The sequence below is a fragment of the Helianthus annuus genome, chromosome 4, assembly GCF_002127325.2.
Source record: "Helianthus annuus cultivar XRQ/B chromosome 4, HanXRQr2.0-SUNRISE, whole genome shotgun sequence".
NCBI lineage: Eukaryota > Viridiplantae > Streptophyta > Magnoliopsida > Asterales > Asteraceae > Helianthus > Helianthus annuus.
The window spans coordinates 45895221-45914825 of NC_035436.2; the positions used below are offsets into that span (position 1 = coordinate 45895221).

At 43.5% G+C, this 19605-nt stretch overlaps 1 protein-coding gene across 1 annotated transcript; it reads right to left on the reverse strand.

Moving 5' to 3' along the window:
- Positions 1 to 2090: 2090 nt before the first annotated feature.
- LOC118491480 lies at positions 2091 to 18259 on the reverse strand. The gene is made up of 10 exons (XM_035989299.1): positions 18216 to 18259; positions 17856 to 18087; positions 16124 to 16508; positions 15244 to 16000; positions 11661 to 12373; positions 6046 to 7367; positions 5089 to 5673; positions 4831 to 4918; positions 4313 to 4350; positions 2091 to 3482 (listed from the first exon to the last, which is right to left on the reverse strand). Exons 1-10 carry the CDS (start codon positions 18257 to 18259, stop codon positions 2091 to 2093), a joined length of 5556 nt encoding a protein of 1851 aa, XP_035845192.1.
- Positions 18260 to 19605: the final 1346 nt, after the last annotated feature.

The following is a 19605-nucleotide window of genomic DNA, read 5'->3' on the forward strand; positions in this document are numbered from 1 at the left end:
CCGTTAAAAGATCCATAAGTAAATTAAACCATCATCAAATCTAGGTAGTATCTAAAGTCTAGCCAAGAAACATGATGTTCAAAACAAACAAAACAAGTTCAAAACAAGAATTCATCGTAAAGTATCGAAAACGCGAAAATAAGGAACACCGGGAGATAAAACCCAAAAGATCTTCACTCTCACGATCCAAGCTTCAACCGGATGATTCTCGTTCGGCAAAATACTCCAGAATGCTCAAAATCACCTCCGAAATTCGTCCTAGGGTTTTTTGATTCGTATCCAGAGTTGTGTTCAGTTTCTTTTCATTCAATTCAACAAAACCCTAATTTTCCCGGAAATCAGCACCCGTCGCGTGACGCCTAGGGGGTGTCGCGTCACGCGGCGCCTCCCATATATATATTTTTTTTTATTTTTTTATTCTGATCAGCTTCCAGCTCTTCCCGACGCGCGTACGAATCCCGATTTTCTTCCAAACTGCTCGGTTTGCTCGTTTTTCAACACTTTAAGCTACGGGACCTGAAATCAAAGCTTAACGTCAGCAGTATCGCAGTTCTAACCTAAACTAGACGCTAAACGACTGAAAACTAACCTAAATATACACTATAAACATATGTACTTTGCAGTACATCAAACATCCCCACACTTACTCTTTTTTCGTCCTCGAAAAAGAATTATGCAACGGAATCAGAGATAAATATTCACTTGGGTCGAAAATTATAGGTATAATTAATTAAAACCAAGGCTTGCGTTAGCTGCGATTGCGAATATACTTTATCCACTTTAAACCCGAATCCAATCCTAAACCCTTATCATGTGAATTTAATTTAAGTGCGGTCAATCCACCTAGGGTCTCACACTAGAATCAACAGTCCACCTACTCCCGCCTCAAGCTTATAGGACTAAAAGAACGATCATTTGACCAATTCCCAACCGTCTTATATCAAAACCAAGAGAGTTTACAATCAATTTTTTTTCTATTTTTTATTTTTGCTTTGCTTTTTGCTCTTTTTTTTCTTTTTCTCTCGTGAGTCTAGACGATGCTTTCCCTAACCAAGAGGCAATCCGGCTGTAGAGTCGCTATCCCCAACCACAGATTACTTAGGTTTCGGTACTTTTAATCGGCAATTCGATTTCACACATCCCAGAGGCATTCCGGCTGTAGAGTCGCTATCCCCAACTCGGATTACATAGACCTGTGTTACTTTCATTTAGTTTCTAGCTCACTTTTTTTTTCTTTTTTTTTTCATATTTTTCACATGATCACAAACTATAACAATTTTAACTTATAACGGTGCCCCTTATACTATTATTGGCAGTTTTAGTTTCCCATATCTCCCAGGCGAAAACCCACTAGCGGACCGACAATTAAGGTATATTAGCTCAAAGGGACTTAAAACAAACCCGTGCCTATCCACATATCCCTAACTAGACGCAAGCTCGATTTATTTAAATCTCATATTATTATTATTCGAACCCAAGCAAAAATTTTTCTTTTCTATCATTTTCCGCTTTTTTTTTGCAAACTTCTTTTTATTTCGAAAGACATTTTCTGATTTTTCAAAAATTTTTTTGTATTTTTTCAATTTTTTTAATTTTTTTGGATTTTTATAATTAAGACTCGATTATTTACATGTATTCCCATCCCCACACTTAGAGATTGCATTGTCCCTAATGCAAGAAAGAAAACACGACTCGACACTACCTAAAACTACTAAATAAATAACGAACTAACTAACTAGACTAGACGACGAAATAAAAATAAAAATACAACAACAACAAGAAGGAAAACGACTTAACTTAATATGTGAGACTGTCAAAGTGCCAGTCGTTTCCACATAAGCCCTCCAATACCGAACGTGCTCAGCAAATAATACCAAACTCTCTCTCACACGAACGGAAAGCGGCTCCACATCATCAACCTAACATAAGTACCATAACAAGCATACTTCTACAAACGTTCATCGTAGCAACATCCCAAGTTCAAACAGAAAATAAAAATATGTCTAGCAGATACAACCATATCGAACTACAGAAACAGCATAAATAAAATAAAACATGAAAGGATATATATGCTGCTGCAGTCTGCTACATCACTCCTCCTCAGAATCCTCCTCCATCTGCTGCGTCCCTGAACCGCCAGCCTGCTGCCACCCGAACTGACCACTATAAGCATAACCACTCTGACCTCCCCACTGGTCATACCCCGGATACTGACCATAAACGTACGGGGTCTGCTGCTCACTTCCATAAACTGGTGGAGGTAGTAATCCTGCAAAGGGTGGAGGTATCGGAGCATTTAGTAACATACCCGACATCATGTACCTAAGCATGTCGTCCTGTCGGTGGTGGCTCTGCATGGTCCACTGGTGGTCAACCCGTATCCTGCTCTCAATCTGATCAACCCTCTGCTGCGTGTAGTCAAAAGCAGCCTCAGGAGTGAACGGGTCGGGTCTCGGTGGTCTAACTGGCTGCTGTGGAGGAATCTCACGCCTCTGTCGAGGTGCCGGCTGTCGTGGCGGAGGAGCACCAACCTCGAAGTTCCACTCTGGTGGATCCGAGTGTGTAAGAATACCTGCCAACTGTAGGTTCACAACATCCCATCGAACCGTTGGCATACCCAGATTCATCTGCTCAGTCTTGTACTTTGTAAGGGCCCGGATATTCTTCGCCAACCTAGCTATGTAAGAGCCTAGATCCATATCAGCCCTTTTACCTCCCCGACGAGGCCTATTGAACAACCATGCAAAGAAACTAGCCAAGTTCCAGTTCCGCTTCTCCACCATGCACATCAATGCAAAAATATCCAACCAATTCGCCTTGTTTTCCCCCGACTTCCTCGATACAACTGTCGTCGCCAACATCTTCAAATTATACCTGTATATAGGATCACGAACCGATGTGATAAGGTTCGTACGCGAGAATGGTTGAGACGCAATTGTATCCCAAAATCTTTCCAAATCCACCGAATTCAAACACTTGGGCCGAGGGTGATTAAACACACCCCTTAAACCATTAATGAACTCCTCCGTTGCCACTTCTTCCGGAGAGTACAAACCCAACGCCACTCCAAACTGAGGTATGGTCATCTCATAAAGATTTCTACCCAAAGAAAACGATACCGCATTAGCTTCAGAAAAAGCACCCTCTTTGTGATGGAAGGTACAATGAAACTCGATAGTAAGCTCGGTATATTGCGTCTCGTCACAAGCATCCATAGCCATCCTCAACCTCGGTCCTAACAACTCTGCCACCCGCTCACTTGCTCCCATACTTTGCAACCATTCCCAGTCTATGACACGATGCTCCAAAGTCTGAGTTACCACATACTTTTTGAGCTTTACCCTTTCTTCGGTATCTTCTTCAAAATCCAACATCGGATGATCAACCAACCTTTCAATCCGGGCATACACTCTCCTGTCATTCCCACGATACTTAATTTTTCTTTTCCTTGGGTTTGACGAGGAACCTGCACCTGACATGATCTGCAAAACAAGAAATATTTGACAAGAAAATAATGCAGATTGTTAGTATCACAAGCTATTTTTGGTATTTTTTAATTTTTTAAATTTTTTTTGTGTTTTTATCTTTTTTTATGAAATAAAAACCATTTAAGAAATAGCCGTATAGCATTTCATTCGCGGCTAATTTCGAAAATATGGGTTACCGTTTACAAAAGCTTAAGTTACACATCATTCTACCCGAATGGAGATTGAGTACGGGCAAAAAGTTGTGAACTTGTACATGCATATAAGTAAACCCGACACTAGACTCAAACTACTATCCTAAAGACACTTCTAAACTCAACGACTCGAACGACCTACGACTCAATGTACATTATCTCCTCCCGGCACTTTAATTGTCCTCAATTAAGCTTAAGTGCCAAAATATCCCCACACTTGAGGCGAACACACGTGAGAGTTTGACATTTTAAACCTTGACACAACTTTGGTGGCAACAAAATCTGTTTAGAAAACTAACTTCATTTTCAAAAATCAGTTCAAAAACTTATATTTTTTTAGCAAAAATTCATAGTTATACCCAAACAAACCCATAAAGCTCAAACGTGATGCCTAGTAGTCCAAACATACCCCACAAGTGTCAAACAACCTCAAGCAAACCAACCCAAACCATCCGCAGACCCAATTCGTATGTAAACATCCAAACATAACCACCCGCATACCACTAACATGAGAACAAGTTCAAAAATTCTAACTTTAAGACCCTACACAAACCCTAAAACAAGACATGACTGACCCGACACTAAAGCAAAGCAATAAAGTTACCTACTAGTGAGAAATTACAGAAAACATACCTTGGAATCGGATTGAACAAGAAAAATGAAGTCTTGAACTTTTTGCACACGAATTTGCCCAAAAACGTGAAAATGGAGCGCGAAATCGGGTGAAATAGATGGTTAAGATTGTGGGGAATGTGATTGTGGTGATTTAGGAAGAAGAACGGAGTGATTTGGTGAAGAAATGAGTGAGTTATGGTGATTTTAGTTCAATTTCGCGTTCTAGGGTTTAGAAAAGGGAAAAAGGAACAAATGCAGCGACAGGTTCAAAAGAAACGATTTTAAAAGGTTCAACAGAGCGTCGCGTGACGCGTTGGGTACCCCTGGGGGCCTCGCGTAACGCGGCGGGTCAGAATAATTTTGTTTTTGAACCTTAAGCCCTCGCGTGACGCGAAGGGCCTAGGCGTCGCGCGAGGCATCGTTTTTCACAGAATGTTTCGTCCAAAAATTGGTTCCATGCCTTAGAAAATTTTTTGAAAGTTTCCCAACCCATCCAAAACCCTCAAAAAATGATTCTAAGTGTCCAAGACACTTACCTGGGACCTCTTTTCTCATGCCGTCTCCGTTCTGTATCGGTGATGAAACCTGCAAAATTCTCAACGACACAAAAGAAACACCGAAAAACTACGAGAAACACGAAAAAATAAGAAATTTACAAACGGTACATACTCTACACGCGAAGCTTTTCGCGCTCACTGATCGATGAAGGTAGGTGGGTCCTCTAGAGGAATTTCTTCCTCTTCAGTAGTATCAATAGGACCTCCCAAGTAATGTTTCAGTCTATGACCGTTTACCTTCCACACACCTTTGTCTACCTCATCGTATAGCTCAACCGTGCCGTATGGAAACACTTCTTTCACCACATACGGGCCACTCCATCTCGATTTCAATTTTCCTGCTATCAATTTCAACCGTGAATTGAACAAAAGTACTTTGTCACCTACCTTAAAATCTTTCAAACCTCGCAACCGCCTATCATGCAATGCCTTGGTTTTCTCCTTGATACTCCATGATCTTTCATAGGCGGCATCCCTTAATGCTTCCAACTCATGAATCTGGAAGAATCTCCTCCTTGCAGCTTCGGTAAGGTCAAGGTTTACGGTTTTTAATGCCCACAATGCGCTATGCTCTAATTCTACCGGAAGATGGCAAGCTTTGCCATACACGATCATAAAGGGTGTTGTTCCTAACGATGTCTTATAGACAGTACGGAATGCCCACAAAGCGTCGTCGAGCTTTTCCGACCAATCCTTTCTACTTTTTCCTACCGTTTTCTCTAAGATTCTCTTCACCCCTCGGTTAGCATTCTCAACTTGGCCACTAGTTTGCGGGTGGTACGCGGTGGAAAGACGATGAGTGACACCGTAGCGTGCAAGTGCCTTTTCCATGGCGGAATTGCAAAAATGCGTGCCACGGTCACTTATGATAGCTTTAGGGACTCCGAAACGCGTGAATAGCTTCTTAAGGAATCTCACCACCACTCGGGCATCATTGGTGGGCAAAGCTTGAGCTTCGACCCACTTTGAAACGTAGTCAATGGCCACGAGGATGTACCTATTCCCACTAGAGGATGGGAAAGGTCCCATGAAGTCAATGCCCCATACGTCAAAGATTTCCAAGACTTGGATGGGATTTTGAGGCATTTCATCCTTGGATGAGATGTTGCCGGTACGTTGGCAACGGTCACAAGTCCTAACAAACTCTACGACATCCTTAACTACCGTTGGCCAATAAAACCCACTATCAAATACCTTTTGTGCCATCACATTCGCCCCGTGATGGCCTCCTTTTAAACCCTCGTGCACATGTCTAAGGATGTCTAAACCATCCTCCTTTGAAACGCATCTCCTAAGCACTCTATCTCCACCTATCCTAAAGAGGTAAGGGTCGTCCCAAATGTACTTCCTAGCCTCCCTAAGAAGCTTTTTCTTTTGTTGGTAGGACATACCCCTCACAAGATCTCCGGTTGCTAAATAGTTTGCCAAATCCGAGAACCATGGCAAACCCTCTACCTCGGCACTAACGAAGTCTATGGTTTCGTGGGGAAAGGTATCTCCTATGGAATCCTCACGAACCTCCTCTCTCTTTGGATCCTCTAATCGTGACAAGTGGTCGGCGGCCACGTTTTCCGCTCCCTTTTTATCCTTAATTTCTATGTCGAACTCAGAGAGCAAAAGAATCCATCTAATAAGACGCGGCTTTGCGTCTTTCTTTTGAAACAGAAATCGCAAAGCGGAATGGTCGGTGAACACGGTGGTTTTGGAAAGCACGAGATATGAGCGAAACTTATCAAACGCAAACACTACGGCTAAGAGTTCCTTTTCCGTCGTGGTATAGTTCTCTTGAGCATCGTTTAGAATTTTGCTCGCGTAGTAGATCGGATGAAAGTGTTTATCGACTCTTTGACCTAGGACCGCACCTACGGCATAATCGCTTGCGTCACACATGAGCTCGAAAGGTAAGCTCCAATTGGGCGAAACAAGTATCGGGGCACTAACAAGTTTTTCTTTCAAGAAGTCGAACGCCTTGATGCACTCCTCGTCGAAGACGAAAGGTACATCCTTCTCTAAAATCCTAGTCATCGGGCGTGTGATTTTGGAAAAATCTTTTATAAAACGCCTATAAAAGCCCGCATGACCTAGAAAGCTCCTAACGGACTTAACACTAGTAGGTGGAGGCAATCTACTTATGGTATCTATCTTGGCCCTATCCACCTCTATGCCCTCTCTCGACACCTTGTGTCCTAACACTATCCCCTCCGTCACCATAAAGTGACACTTCTCCCAATTCAACATAAGATTTGTCTCTATGCACCTCTTAAGCATCCTATCAAGATTAGAAAGACATTGTTCAAAATTGGTGCCATAAACTGAGAAGTCATCCATGAAAACCTCCATGGAAGTCTCAAGCATGTCTTGGAATATGGCAACCATGCATCTTTGGAAAGTTGCCGGAGCGTTGCATAACCCGAAAGGCATGCGGCGATACGCATAAGTGCCGTAAGGGCATGTGAATGTCGTTTTATCTTGATCCTCCGGGGCGATGGGGATCTGAAAATAACCCGAAAATCCATCGAGAAAACAATAGAATTGTTGACCCGCTAGACGCTCCAACATTTGGTCAATGAATGGTAAGGGAAAGTGGTCTTTCCGGGTGGCGTCGTTTAACTTTCGATAGTCTATGCATACACGCCAACCGGTAACGGTACGGGAAGGGATTAACTCGTTCTTTTCATTCATGATCACCGTCATCCCACCTTTTTTTGGGACGACTTGGGTCGGGCTAACCCATGGTGAATCGGAAATGGGGTAGATCACCCCGGCATCTAACAACTTAAGAACCTCTTTCTTAACGACCTCTTGCATGTTCGGATTTAGGCGCCTTTGAGGTTGCACCACCGGCTTATAGTCATCTTCCATGAGTATCCGGTGGGTACAATAGGCGGGGCTTATGCCCTTGATATCCGAAAGACGCCATGCAATGGCTTCCCTATTCACTCTCAACACCTCTAATAACCTACCCTTCTCTCCCTCCTCTAACTTAGACGAAATAATGACGGGAAACTCGGAACCCTCACCTAAGAAAGCGTACTCTAAGTGGGACGGGAGGACCTTGAGTTCTAAAGGGGCAGGTTTCTCTATAGGAGTACTCTTACTCTCACTCTTAATTTCACTCAATTCTAGCACTTCAGGGACCCACTCGTCCTCGTCTACCTCTTCACTCTCACTAACAATCTCCTCTACCTTCTCTACTACCTCCTCTATCCTACTCTCGACTAGGTCGGCTCCACTAATATAGTCAAAGCAATGGTCAACACAAGATAAGAAAGACTCTATGAAATAGACCGAATGACAAGGACTACTAAGATCATCGGAACCACTAGGGTGTTCCATGGAGCGTGCTATCTCGAAAGTCACCCTCTCCTCGCCGACTTGAAGTGTGATTTTCCCGTCAAAGACATCGATGATGGCCTTGGCAGTACACAAGAATGGGCGTCCTAGAATGATGGGAACCTTTTCGTCGGCTTCCATATCAAGAACGACAAAGTCTACGGGGAAGACGAACTTATCTACTTTGACTAGAAGGTTTTCAATAATGCCTCGTGGATACTTAACGGACCTATCGGCTAGCGACAAAGACTTAATTTTTCTTTTCCTTGGGTTTGACGAGGAACCTGCACCTGACATGATCTGCAAAACAAGAAATATTTGACAAGAAAATAATGCAGATTGTTAGTATCACAAGCTATTTTTGGTATTTTTTAATTTTTTAAATTTTTTTGTGTTTTTATCTTTTTTTATGAAATAAAAACATTTAAGAAATAGCCGTATAGCATTTCATTCGCGGCTAATTTCGAAAATATGGGTTACCGTTTACAAAAGCTTAAGTTACACATCATTCTACCCGAATGGAGATTGAGTACGGGCAAAAAGTTGTGAACTTGTACATGCATATAAGTAAACCCGACACTAGACTCAAACTACTATCCTAAAGACACTTCTAAACTCAACGACTCGAACGACCTACGACTCAATGTACATTATCTCCTCCCGGCACTTTAATTGTCCTCAATTAAGCTTAAGTGCCAAAATATCCCCACACTTGAGGCGAACACACGTGAGAGTTTGACATTTTAAACCTTGACACAACTTTGGTGGCAACAAAATCTGTTTAGAAAACTAACTTCATTTTCAAAAATCAGTTCAAAAACTTATATTTGTTTTAGCAAAAATTCATAGTTATACCCAAACAAACCCATAAAGCTCAAACGTGACGCCTAGTAGTCCAAACATACCCCACAAGTGTCAAACAACCTCAAGCAAACCAACCCAAACCATCCGCAGACCCAATTCGTATGTAAACATCCAAACATAACCACCCGCATACCACTAACATGAGAACAAGTTCAAAAATTCTAACTTTAAGACCCTACACAAACCCTAAAACAAGACATGACTGACCCGACACTAAAGCAAAGCAATAAAGTTACCTACTAGTGAGAAATTACAGAAAACATACCTTGGAATCGGATTGAACAAGAAAAATGAAGTCTTGAACTTTTTGCACACGAATTTGCCCAAAAACGTGAAAATGGAGCGTGAAATCAGGTGAAATAGATGGTTAAGATTGTGGGGAATGTGATTGTGGTGATTTAGGAAGAAGAACGGAGTGATTTGGTGAAGAAATGAGTGAGTTATGGTGATTTTAGTTCAATTTCGCGTTCTAGGGTTTGGAAAAGGGAAAAAGGAACAAATGTAGCGATAGGTTCAAAAGAAACGATTTTAAAAGGTTCAACAGAGCTTCGCGTGACGCGTTGGGTACCCCTGGGGGCCTCGCGTAACGCGGCGGGTCAGAATAATTTTATTTTTGAACCTTAAGCCCTCGCGTGACGCGAAGAGCCTAGGCGTCGCGCGAGGCATCGTTTTTCACAGAATGTTTCGTCCAAAAATTGGTTCCATGCCTTAGAAAATTTTTTGAAAGTTTCCTAACCCATCCAAAACCCTCAAAAAATGATTCTAAGTGTCCAAGACACTTACCTGGGACCTCTTTTCTCATGCCGTCTCCGTTCTGTATCGGTGATGAAACCTGCAAAATTCTCAACGACACAAAAGAAACACCGAAAAACTACGAGAAACACGAAAAAATAAGAAATTTACAAACGGTACATACTCTACACGCGAAGCTTTTCGCGCTCACTGATCGATGAAGGTAGGTGGGTCCTCTAGAGGAATTTCTTCCTCTTCAGTAGTATCAATAGGACCTCCCAAGTAATGTTTCAGTCTATGACCGTTTACCTTCCACACACCTTTGTCTACCTCATCGTATAGCTCAACCGTGCCGTATGGAAACACTTCTTTCACCACATACGGGCCACTCCATCTCGATTTCAATTTTCCTGCTATCAATTTCAACCGTGAATTGAACAAAAGTACTTTGTCACCTACCTTAAAATCTTTCAAACCTCGCAACCGCCTATCATGCAATGCCTTGGTTTTCTCCTTGATACTCCATGATCTTTCATAGGCGGCATCCCTTAATGCTTCCAACTCATGAATCTGGAAGAATCTCCTCCTTGCAGCTTCGGTAAGGTCAAGGTTTACGGTTTTTAATGCCCACAATGCGCTATGCTCTAATTCTACCGGAAGATGGCAAGCTTTGCCATACACGATCATAAAGGGTGTTGTTCCTAACGATGTCTTATAGACAGTACGGAATGCCCACAAAGCGTCGTCGAGCTTTTCCGACCAATCCTTTCTACTTTTTCCTACCGTTTTCTCTAAGATTCTCTTCACCCCTCGGTTAGCATTCTCAACTTGGCCACTAGTTTGCGGGTGGTACGCGGTGGAAAGACGATGAGTGACACCGTAGCGTGCAAGTGCCTTTTCCATGGCGGAATTGCAAAAATGCGTGCCACGGTCACTTATGATAGCTTTAGGGACTCCGAAACGCGTGAATAGCTTCTTAAGGAATCTCACCACCACTCGGGCATCATTGGTGGGCAAAGCTTGAGCTTCGACCCACTTTGAAACGTAGTCAATGGCCACGAGGATGTACCTATTCCCACTAGAGGATGGGAAAGGTCCCATGAAGTCAATGCCCCATACGTCAAAGATTTCCAAGACTTGGATGGGATTTTGAGGCATTTCATCCTTGGATGAGATGTTGCCGGTACGTTGGCAACGGTCACAAGTCCTAACAAACTCTACGGCATCCTTAACTACCGTTGGCCAATAAAACCCACTATCAAATACCTTTTGTGCCATCACATTCGCCCCGTGATGGCCTCCTTTTAAACCCTCGTGCACATGTCTAAGGATGTCTAAACCATCCTCCTTTGAAACGCATCTCCTAAGCACTCTATCTCCACCTATCCTAAAGAGGTAAGGGTCGTCCCAAATGTACTTCCTAGCCTCCCTAAGAAGCTTTTTCTTTTGTTGGTAGGACATACCCCTCACAAGATCTCCGGTTGCTAAATAGTTTGCCAAATCCGAGAACCATGGCAAACCCTCTACCTCGGCACTAACGAAGTCTATGGTTTCGTGGGGAAAGGTATCTCCTATGGAATCCTCACGAACCTCCTCTCTCTTTGGATCCTCTAATCGTGACAAGTGGTCGGCGGCCACGTTTTCCGCTCCCTTTTTATCCTTAATTTCTATGTCGAACTCAGAGAGCAAAAGAATCCATCTAATAAGACGCGGCTTTGCGTCTTTCTTTTGAAACAGAAATCGCAAAGCGGAATGGTCGGTGAACACGGTGGTTTTGGAAAGCACGAGATATGAGCGAAACTTATCAAACGCAAACACTACGGCTAAGAGTTCCTTTTCCGTCGTGGTATAGTTCTCTTGAGCATCGTTTAGAATTTTGCTCGCGTAGTAGATCGGATGAAAGTGTTTATCGACTCTTTGACCTAGGACCGCACCTACGGCATAATCGCTTGCGTCACACATGAGCTCGAAAGGTAAGCTCCAATTGGGCGAAACAAGTATCGGGGCACTAACAAGTTTTTCTTTCAAGAAGTCGAACGCCTTGATGCACTCCTCGTCGAAGACGAAAGGTACATCCTTCTCTAAAAGCCTAGTCATCGGGCGTGTGATTTTGGAAAAATCTTTTATAAAACGCCTATAAAAGCCCGCATGACCTAGAAAGCTCCTAATGGACTTAACACTAGTAGGTGGAGGCAATCTACTTATGGTATCTATCTTGGCCCTATCCACCTCTATGCCCTCTCTCGACACCTTGTGTCCTAACACTATCCCCTCCGTCACCATAAAGTGACACTTCTCCCAATTCAACATAAGATTTGTCTCTATGCACCTCTTAAGCATCCTATCAAGATTAGAAAGACATTGTTCAAAATTGGTGCCATAAACTGAGAAGTCATCCATGAAAACCTCCATGGAAGTCTCAAGCATGTCTTGGAATATGGCAACCATGCATCTTTGGAAAGTTGCCGGAGCGTTGCATAACCCGAAAGGCATGCGGCGATACGCATAAGTGCCGTAAGGGCATGTGAATGTCGTTTTATCTTGATCCTCCGGGGCGATGGGGATCTGAAAATAACCCGAAAATCCATCGAGAAAACAATAGAATTGTTGACCCGCTAGACGCTCCAACATTTGGTCAATGAATGGTAAGGGAAAGTGGTCTTTCCGGGTGGCGTCGTTTAACTTTCGATAGTCTATGCATACACGCCAACCGGTAACGGTACGGGAAGGGATTAACTCGTTCTTTTCATTCATGATCACCGTCATCCCACCTTTTTTTGGGACGACTTGGGTCGGGCTAACCCATGGTGAATCGGAAATGGGGTAGATCACCCCGGCATCTAACAACTTAAGAACCTCTTTCTTAACGACCTCTTGCATGTTCGGATTTAGGCGCCTTTGAGGTTGCACCACCGGCTTATAGTCATCTTCCATGAGTATCCGGTGGGTACAATAGGCGGGGCTTATGCCCTTGATATCCGAAAGACGCCATGCAATGGCTTCCCTATTCACTCTCAACACCTCTAATAACCTACCCTTCTCTCCCTCCTCTAACTTAGACGAAATAATGACGGGAAACTCGGAACCCTCACCTAAGAAAGCGTACTCTAAGTGGGACGGGAGGACCTTGAGTTCTAAAGGGGCAGGTTTCTCTATAGGAGTACTCTTACTCTCACTCTTAATTTCACTCAATTCTAGCACTTCAGGGACCCACTCGTCCTCGTCTACCTCTTCACTCTCACTAACAATCTCCTCTACCTTCTCAACTACCTCCTCTATCCTACTCTCGACTAGGTCGGCTCCACTAATATAGTCAAAGCAATGGTCAACACAAGATAAGAAAGACTCTATGAAATAGACCGAATGACAAGGACTACTAAGATCATCGGAACCACTAGGGTGTTCCATGGAGCGTGCTATCTCGAAAGTCACCCTCTCCTCGCCGACTTGAAGTGTGATTTTCCCGTCAAAGACATCGATGATGGCCTTGGCAGTACACAAGAATGGGCGTCCTAGAATGATGGGAACCTTTTCGTCGGCTTCCATATCAAGAACGACAAAGTCTACGGGGAAGACGAACTTATCTACTTTGACTAGAAGGTTTTCAATAATGCCTCGTGCATACTTAACGGACCTATCGGCTAGCGACAAAGACTTAATTTTTCTTTTCCTTGGGTTTGACGAGGAACCTGCACCTGACATGATCTGCAAAACAAGAAATATTTGACAAGAAAATAATGCAGATTGTTAGTATCACAAGCTATTTTTGGTATTTTTTAATTTTTTAAATTTTTTTGTGTTTTTATCTTTTTTTTTATGAAATAAAAACATTTAAGAAATAGCCGTATAGCATTTCATTCGCGGCTAATTTCGAAAATATGGGTTACCGTTTACAAAAGCTTAAGTTACACATCATTCTACCCGAATGGAGATTGAGTACGGGCAAAAAGTTGTGAACTTGTACATGCATATAAGTAAACCCGACACTAGACTCAAACTACTATCCTAAAGACACTTCTAAACTCAACGACTCGAACGACCTACGACTCAATGTACATTATCTCCTCCCGGCACTTTAATTGTCCTCAATTAAGCTTAAGTGCCAAAATATCCCCACACTTGAGGCGAACACACGTGAGAGTTTGACATTTTAAACCTTGACACAACTTTGGTGGCAACAAAATCTGTTTAGAAAACTAACTTCATTTTCAAAAATCAGTTCAAAAACTTATATTTTTTTTAGCAAAAATTCATAGTTATACCCAAACAAACCCATAAAGCTCAAACGTGACGCCTAGTAGTCCAAACATACCCCACAAGTGTCAAACAACCTCAAGCAAACCAACCCAAACCATCCGCAGACCCAATTCGTATGTAAACATCCAAACATAACCACCCGCATACCACTAACATGAGAACAAGTTCAAAAATTCTAACTTTAAGACCCTACACAAACCCTAAAACAAGACATGACTGACCCGACACTAAAGCAAAGCAATAAAGTTACCTACTAGTGAGAAATTACAGAAAACATACCTTGGAATCGGATTGAACAAGAAAAATGAAGTCTTGAACTTTTTGCACACGAATTTGCCCAAAAACGTGAAAATGGAGCGTGAAATCAGGTGAAATAGATGGTTAAGATTGTGGGGAATGTGATTGTGGTGATTTAGGAAGAAGAACGGAGTGATTTGGTGAAGAAATGAGTGAGTTATGGTGATTTTAGTTCAATTTCGCGTTCTAGGGTTTGGAAAAGGGAAAAAGGAACAAATGCAGCGATAGGTTCAAAAGAAACGATTTTAAAAGGTTCAACAGAGCGTCGCGTGACGCGTTGGGTACCCCTGGGGGCCTCGCGTAACGCGGCGGGTCAGAATAATTTTATTTTTGAACCTTAAGCCCTCGCGTGACGCGAAGGGCCTAGGCGTCGCGCGAGGCATCGTTTTTCACAGAATGTTTCGTCCAAAAATTGGTTCCATGCCTTAGAAAATTTTTTGAAAGTTTCCTAACCCATCCAAAACCCTCAAAAAATGATTCTAAGTGTCCAAGACACTTACCTGGGACCTCTTTTCTCATGCCGTCTCCGTTCTGTATCGGTGATGAAACCTGCAAAATTCTCAACGACACAAAAGAAACACCGAAAAACTACGAGAAACACGAAAAAATAAGAAATTTACAAACGGTACATACTCTACACGCGAAGCTTTTCGCGCTCACTGATCGATGAAGGTAGGTGGGTCCTCTAGAGGAATTTCTTCCTCTTCAGTAGTATCAATAGGACCTCCCAAGTAATGTTTCAGTCTATGACCGTTTACCTTCCACACACCTTTGTCTACCTCATCGTATAGCTCAACCGTGCCGTATGGAAACACTTCTTTCACCACATACGGGCCACTCCATCTCGATTTCAATTTTCCTGCTATCAATTTCAACCGTGAATTGAACAAAAGTACTTTGTCACCTACCTTAAAATCTTTCAAACCTCGCAACCGCCTATCATGCAATGCCTTGGTTTTCTCCTTGATACTCCATGATCTTTCATAGGCGGCATCCCTTAATGCTTCCAACTCATGAATCTGGAAGAATCTCCTCCTTGCAGCTTCGGTAAGGTCAAGGTTTACGGTTTTTAATGCCCACAATGCGCTATGCTCTAATTCTACCGGAAGATGGCAAGCTTTGCCATACACGATCATAAAGGGTGTTGTTCCTAACGATGTCTTATAGACAGTACGGAATGCCCACAAAGCGTCGTCGAGCTTTTCCGACCAATCCTTTCTACTTTTTCCTACCGTTTTCTCTAAGATTCTCTTCACCCCTCGGTTAGCATTCTCAACTTGGCCACTAGTTTGCGGGTGGTACGCGGTGGAAAGACGATGAGTGACACCGTAGCGTGCAAGTGCCTTTTCCATGGCGGAATTGCAAAAATGCGTGCCACGGTCACTTATGATAGCTTTAGGGACTCCGAAACGCGTGAATAGCTTCTTAAGGAATCTCACCACCACTCGGGCATCATTGGTGGGCAAAGCTTGAGCTTCGACCCACTTTGAAACGTAGTCAATGGCCACGAGGATGTACCTATTCCCACTAGAGGATGGGAAAGGTCCCATGAAGTCAATGCCCCATACGTCAAAGATTTCCAAGACTTGGATGGGATTTTGAGGCATTTCATCCTTGGATGAGATGTTGCCGGTACGTTGGCAACGGTCACAAGTCCTAACAAACTCTACGGCATCCTTAACTACCGTTGGCCAATAAAACCCACTATCAAATACCTTTTGTGCCATCACATTCGCCCCGTGATGGCCTCCTTTTAAACCCTCGTGCACATGTCTAAGGATGTCTAAACCATCCTCCTTTGAAACGCATCTCCTAAGCACTCTATCTCCACCTATCCTAAAGAGGTAAGGGTCGTCCCAAATGTACTTCCTAGCCTCCCTAAGAAGCTTTTTCTTTTGTTGGTAGGACATACCCCTCACAAGATCTCCGGTTGCTAAATAGTTTGCCAAATCCGAGAACCATGGCAAACCCTCTACCTCGGCACTAACGAAGTCTATGGTTTCGTGGGGAAAGGTATCTCCTATGGAATCCTCACGAACCTCCTCTCTCTTTGGATCCTCTAATCGTGACAAGTGGTCGGCGGCCACGTTTTCCGCTCCCTTTTTATCCTTAATTTCTATGTCGAACTCAGAGAGCAAAAGAATCCATCTAATAAGACGCGGCTTTGCGTCTTTCTTTTGAAACAGAAATCGCAAAGCGGAATGGTCGGTGAACACGGTGGTTTTGGAAAGCACGAGATATGAGCGAAACTTATCAAACGCAAACACTACGGCTAAGAGTTCCTTTTCCGTCGTGGTATAGTTCTCTTGAGCATCATTTAGAATTTTGCTCGCGTAGTAGATCGGATGAAAGTGTTTATCGACTCTTTGACCTAGGACCGCACCTACGGCATAATCGCTTGCGTCACACATGAGCTCGAAAGGTAAGCTCCAATTGGGCGAAACAAGTATCGGGGCACTAACAAGTTTTTCTTTCAAGAAGTCGAACGCCTTGATGCACTCCTCGTCGAAGACGAAAGGTACATCCTTCTCTAAAAGCCTAGTCATCGGGCGTGTGATTTTGGAAAAATCTTTTATAAAACGCCTATAAAAGCCCGCATGACCTAGAAAGCTCCTAACGGACTTAACACTAGTAGGTGGAGGCAATCTACTTATGGTATCTATCTTGGCCCTATCCACCTCTATGCCCTCTCTCGACACCTTGTGTCCTAACACTATCCCCTCCGTCACCATAAAGTGACACTTCTCCCAATTCAACATAAGATTTGTCTCTATGCACCTCTTAAGCATCCTATCAAGATTAGAAAGACATTGTTCAAAATTGGTGCCATAAACTGAGAAGTCATCCATGAAAACCTCCATGGAAGTCTCAAGCATGTCTTGGAATATGGCAACCATGCATCTTTGGAAAGTTGCCGGAGCGTTGCATAACCCGAAAGGCATGCGGCGATACGCATAAGTGCCGTAAGGGCATGTGAATGTCGTTTTATCTTGATCCTCCGGGGCGATGGGGATCTGAAAATAACCCGAAAATCCATCGAGAAAACAATAGAATTGTTGACCCGCTAGACGCTCCAACATTTGGTCAATGAATGGTAAGGGAAAGTGGTCTTTCCAGGTGGCGTCGTTTAACTTTCTATAGTCTATGCATACACGCCAACCGGTAACGGTACGGGAAGGGATTAACTCGTTCTTTTCATTCATGATCACCGTCATCCCACCTTTTTTTGGGACGACTTGGGTCGGGCTAACCCATGGTGAATCGGAAATGGGGTAGATCACCCCGGCATCTAACAACTTAAGAACCTCTTTCTTAACGACCTCTTGCATGTTCGGATTTAGGCGCCTTTGAGGTTGCACCACCGGCTTATAGTCATCTTCCATGAGTATCCGGTGGGTACAATAGGCGGGGCTTATGCCCTTGATATCCGAAAGACGCCATGCAATGGCTTCCCTATTCACTCTCAACACCTCTAATAACCTACCCTTCTCTCCCTCCTCTAACTTAGACGAAATAATGACGGGAAACTCGGAACCCTCACCTAAGAAAGCGTACTCTAAGTGGGACGGGAGGACCTTGAGTTCTAAAGGGGCAGGTTTCTCTATAGGAGTACTCTTACTCTCACTCTTAATTTCACTCAATTCTAGCACTTCAGGGACCCACTCGTCCTCGTCTACCTCTTCACTCTCACTAACAATCTCCTCTACCTTCTCAACTACCTCCTCTATCCTACTCTCGACTAGGTCGGCTCCACTAATATAGTCAAAGCAATGGTCAACACAAGATAAGAAAGACTCTATGAAATAGACCGAATGACAAGGACTACTAAGATCATCGGAACCACTAGGGTGTTCCATGGAGCGTGCTATCTCGAAAGTCACCCTCTCCTCGCCGACTTGAAGTGTGATTTTCCCGTCAAAGACATCGATGATGGCCTTGGCAGTACACAAGAATGGGCGTCCTAGAATGATGGGAACCTTTTCGTCGGCTTCCATATCAAGAACGACAAAGTCTACGGGGAAGACGAACTTATCTACTTTGACTAGAAGGTTTTCAATAATGCCTCGTGGATACTTAACGGACCTATCGGCTAGCGACAAAGACATGCGTGTAGGTGACAACTCTCCTAGACCTAACCTCTCATACAATGAATATGGCATTAGGTTTATACTCGCTCCTAGATCGGCTAGGGCCCTACACTCGGTATCACTCCCAAACAAGCACGGAATAGTAAAAAGGCCCGGATCCGTCAATTTTTCCGGAACCTTATTCAACACTACGGCGGAACATCCTCCACTAAGGGGGATGTTAGAAACCTCTCCTAACCTATCCTTGCGTTTTAGAAGGTCTTTTAGGAATTTTGCATATTTCAGCATTGATTGAAGAGCTTCTATAAAAGGAAGGTTGATCCTAAGCTGCTTAAAGATCTCTAAAAATTTCCCGTACTCTTTGGAATAGGTTTGATTTTTAAGGCAGGAAGGAAACGGAGCACGGGAAATATCAACATTGGGTGATGGGACAACGTGAATGGGTTTCTTTCCTACACTCTTCTCACTCGAAGGCCCCCCAGTGTGTGCGGTACTTTCTGGGATTAACCTAGGTTGCACTTTACCAGGCGCCTCCATTTCAATCTCCTCATCTACGGGGTCCTCATCTTCTATCTCAACACTCTCGGGTCCCACTACCTCTCCTAAGGTCCTACCACTACGGGTTGAAATTGCCTTCAAAGAGCCAGATGGGTTGGGCCTTGTGTTGCCCGAAAATTGACCGGGAGGTCGTTCTTGCAACTGGCGTGCAATATCCCCAACTTGCCTTTGAAGGTCTAAGAAGCTTGAATGATTATTCTTTAGGAGCGTAGCGTGGTCCTCTAAGGTACGTTGGGTAGCCTGATCCTTAACCAATAATTGGGAAAGAAGGTCCTCTATCCTAGACAAACTACCACCTGACCCCTTACTCTTAGGTTGAACCTCTTGGTTTGACCCTTCACCTCTGAACTGCCCCCCTGAACCTGAACTAGCAAATTGACCTGTTTGACCCGACCCCCCACTAGAATAAAAACCTGGCCCCCTACTTTGGTATTGACCTGACGGAAAACCAGGGGGGTTACCTGAGGAGCGATAATTGTTAGCACGCCAATTAGAGTTACTATTGTTGAACGGGTTAGTTGGACCCCTATTTTGACCTGCTAAATACTCGACCTGCTCTAGGGTGATGGTTGGGCAATCTATGGTGTCATGTCCCCCTCTACAAACCTCGCATCTATCTACCTTC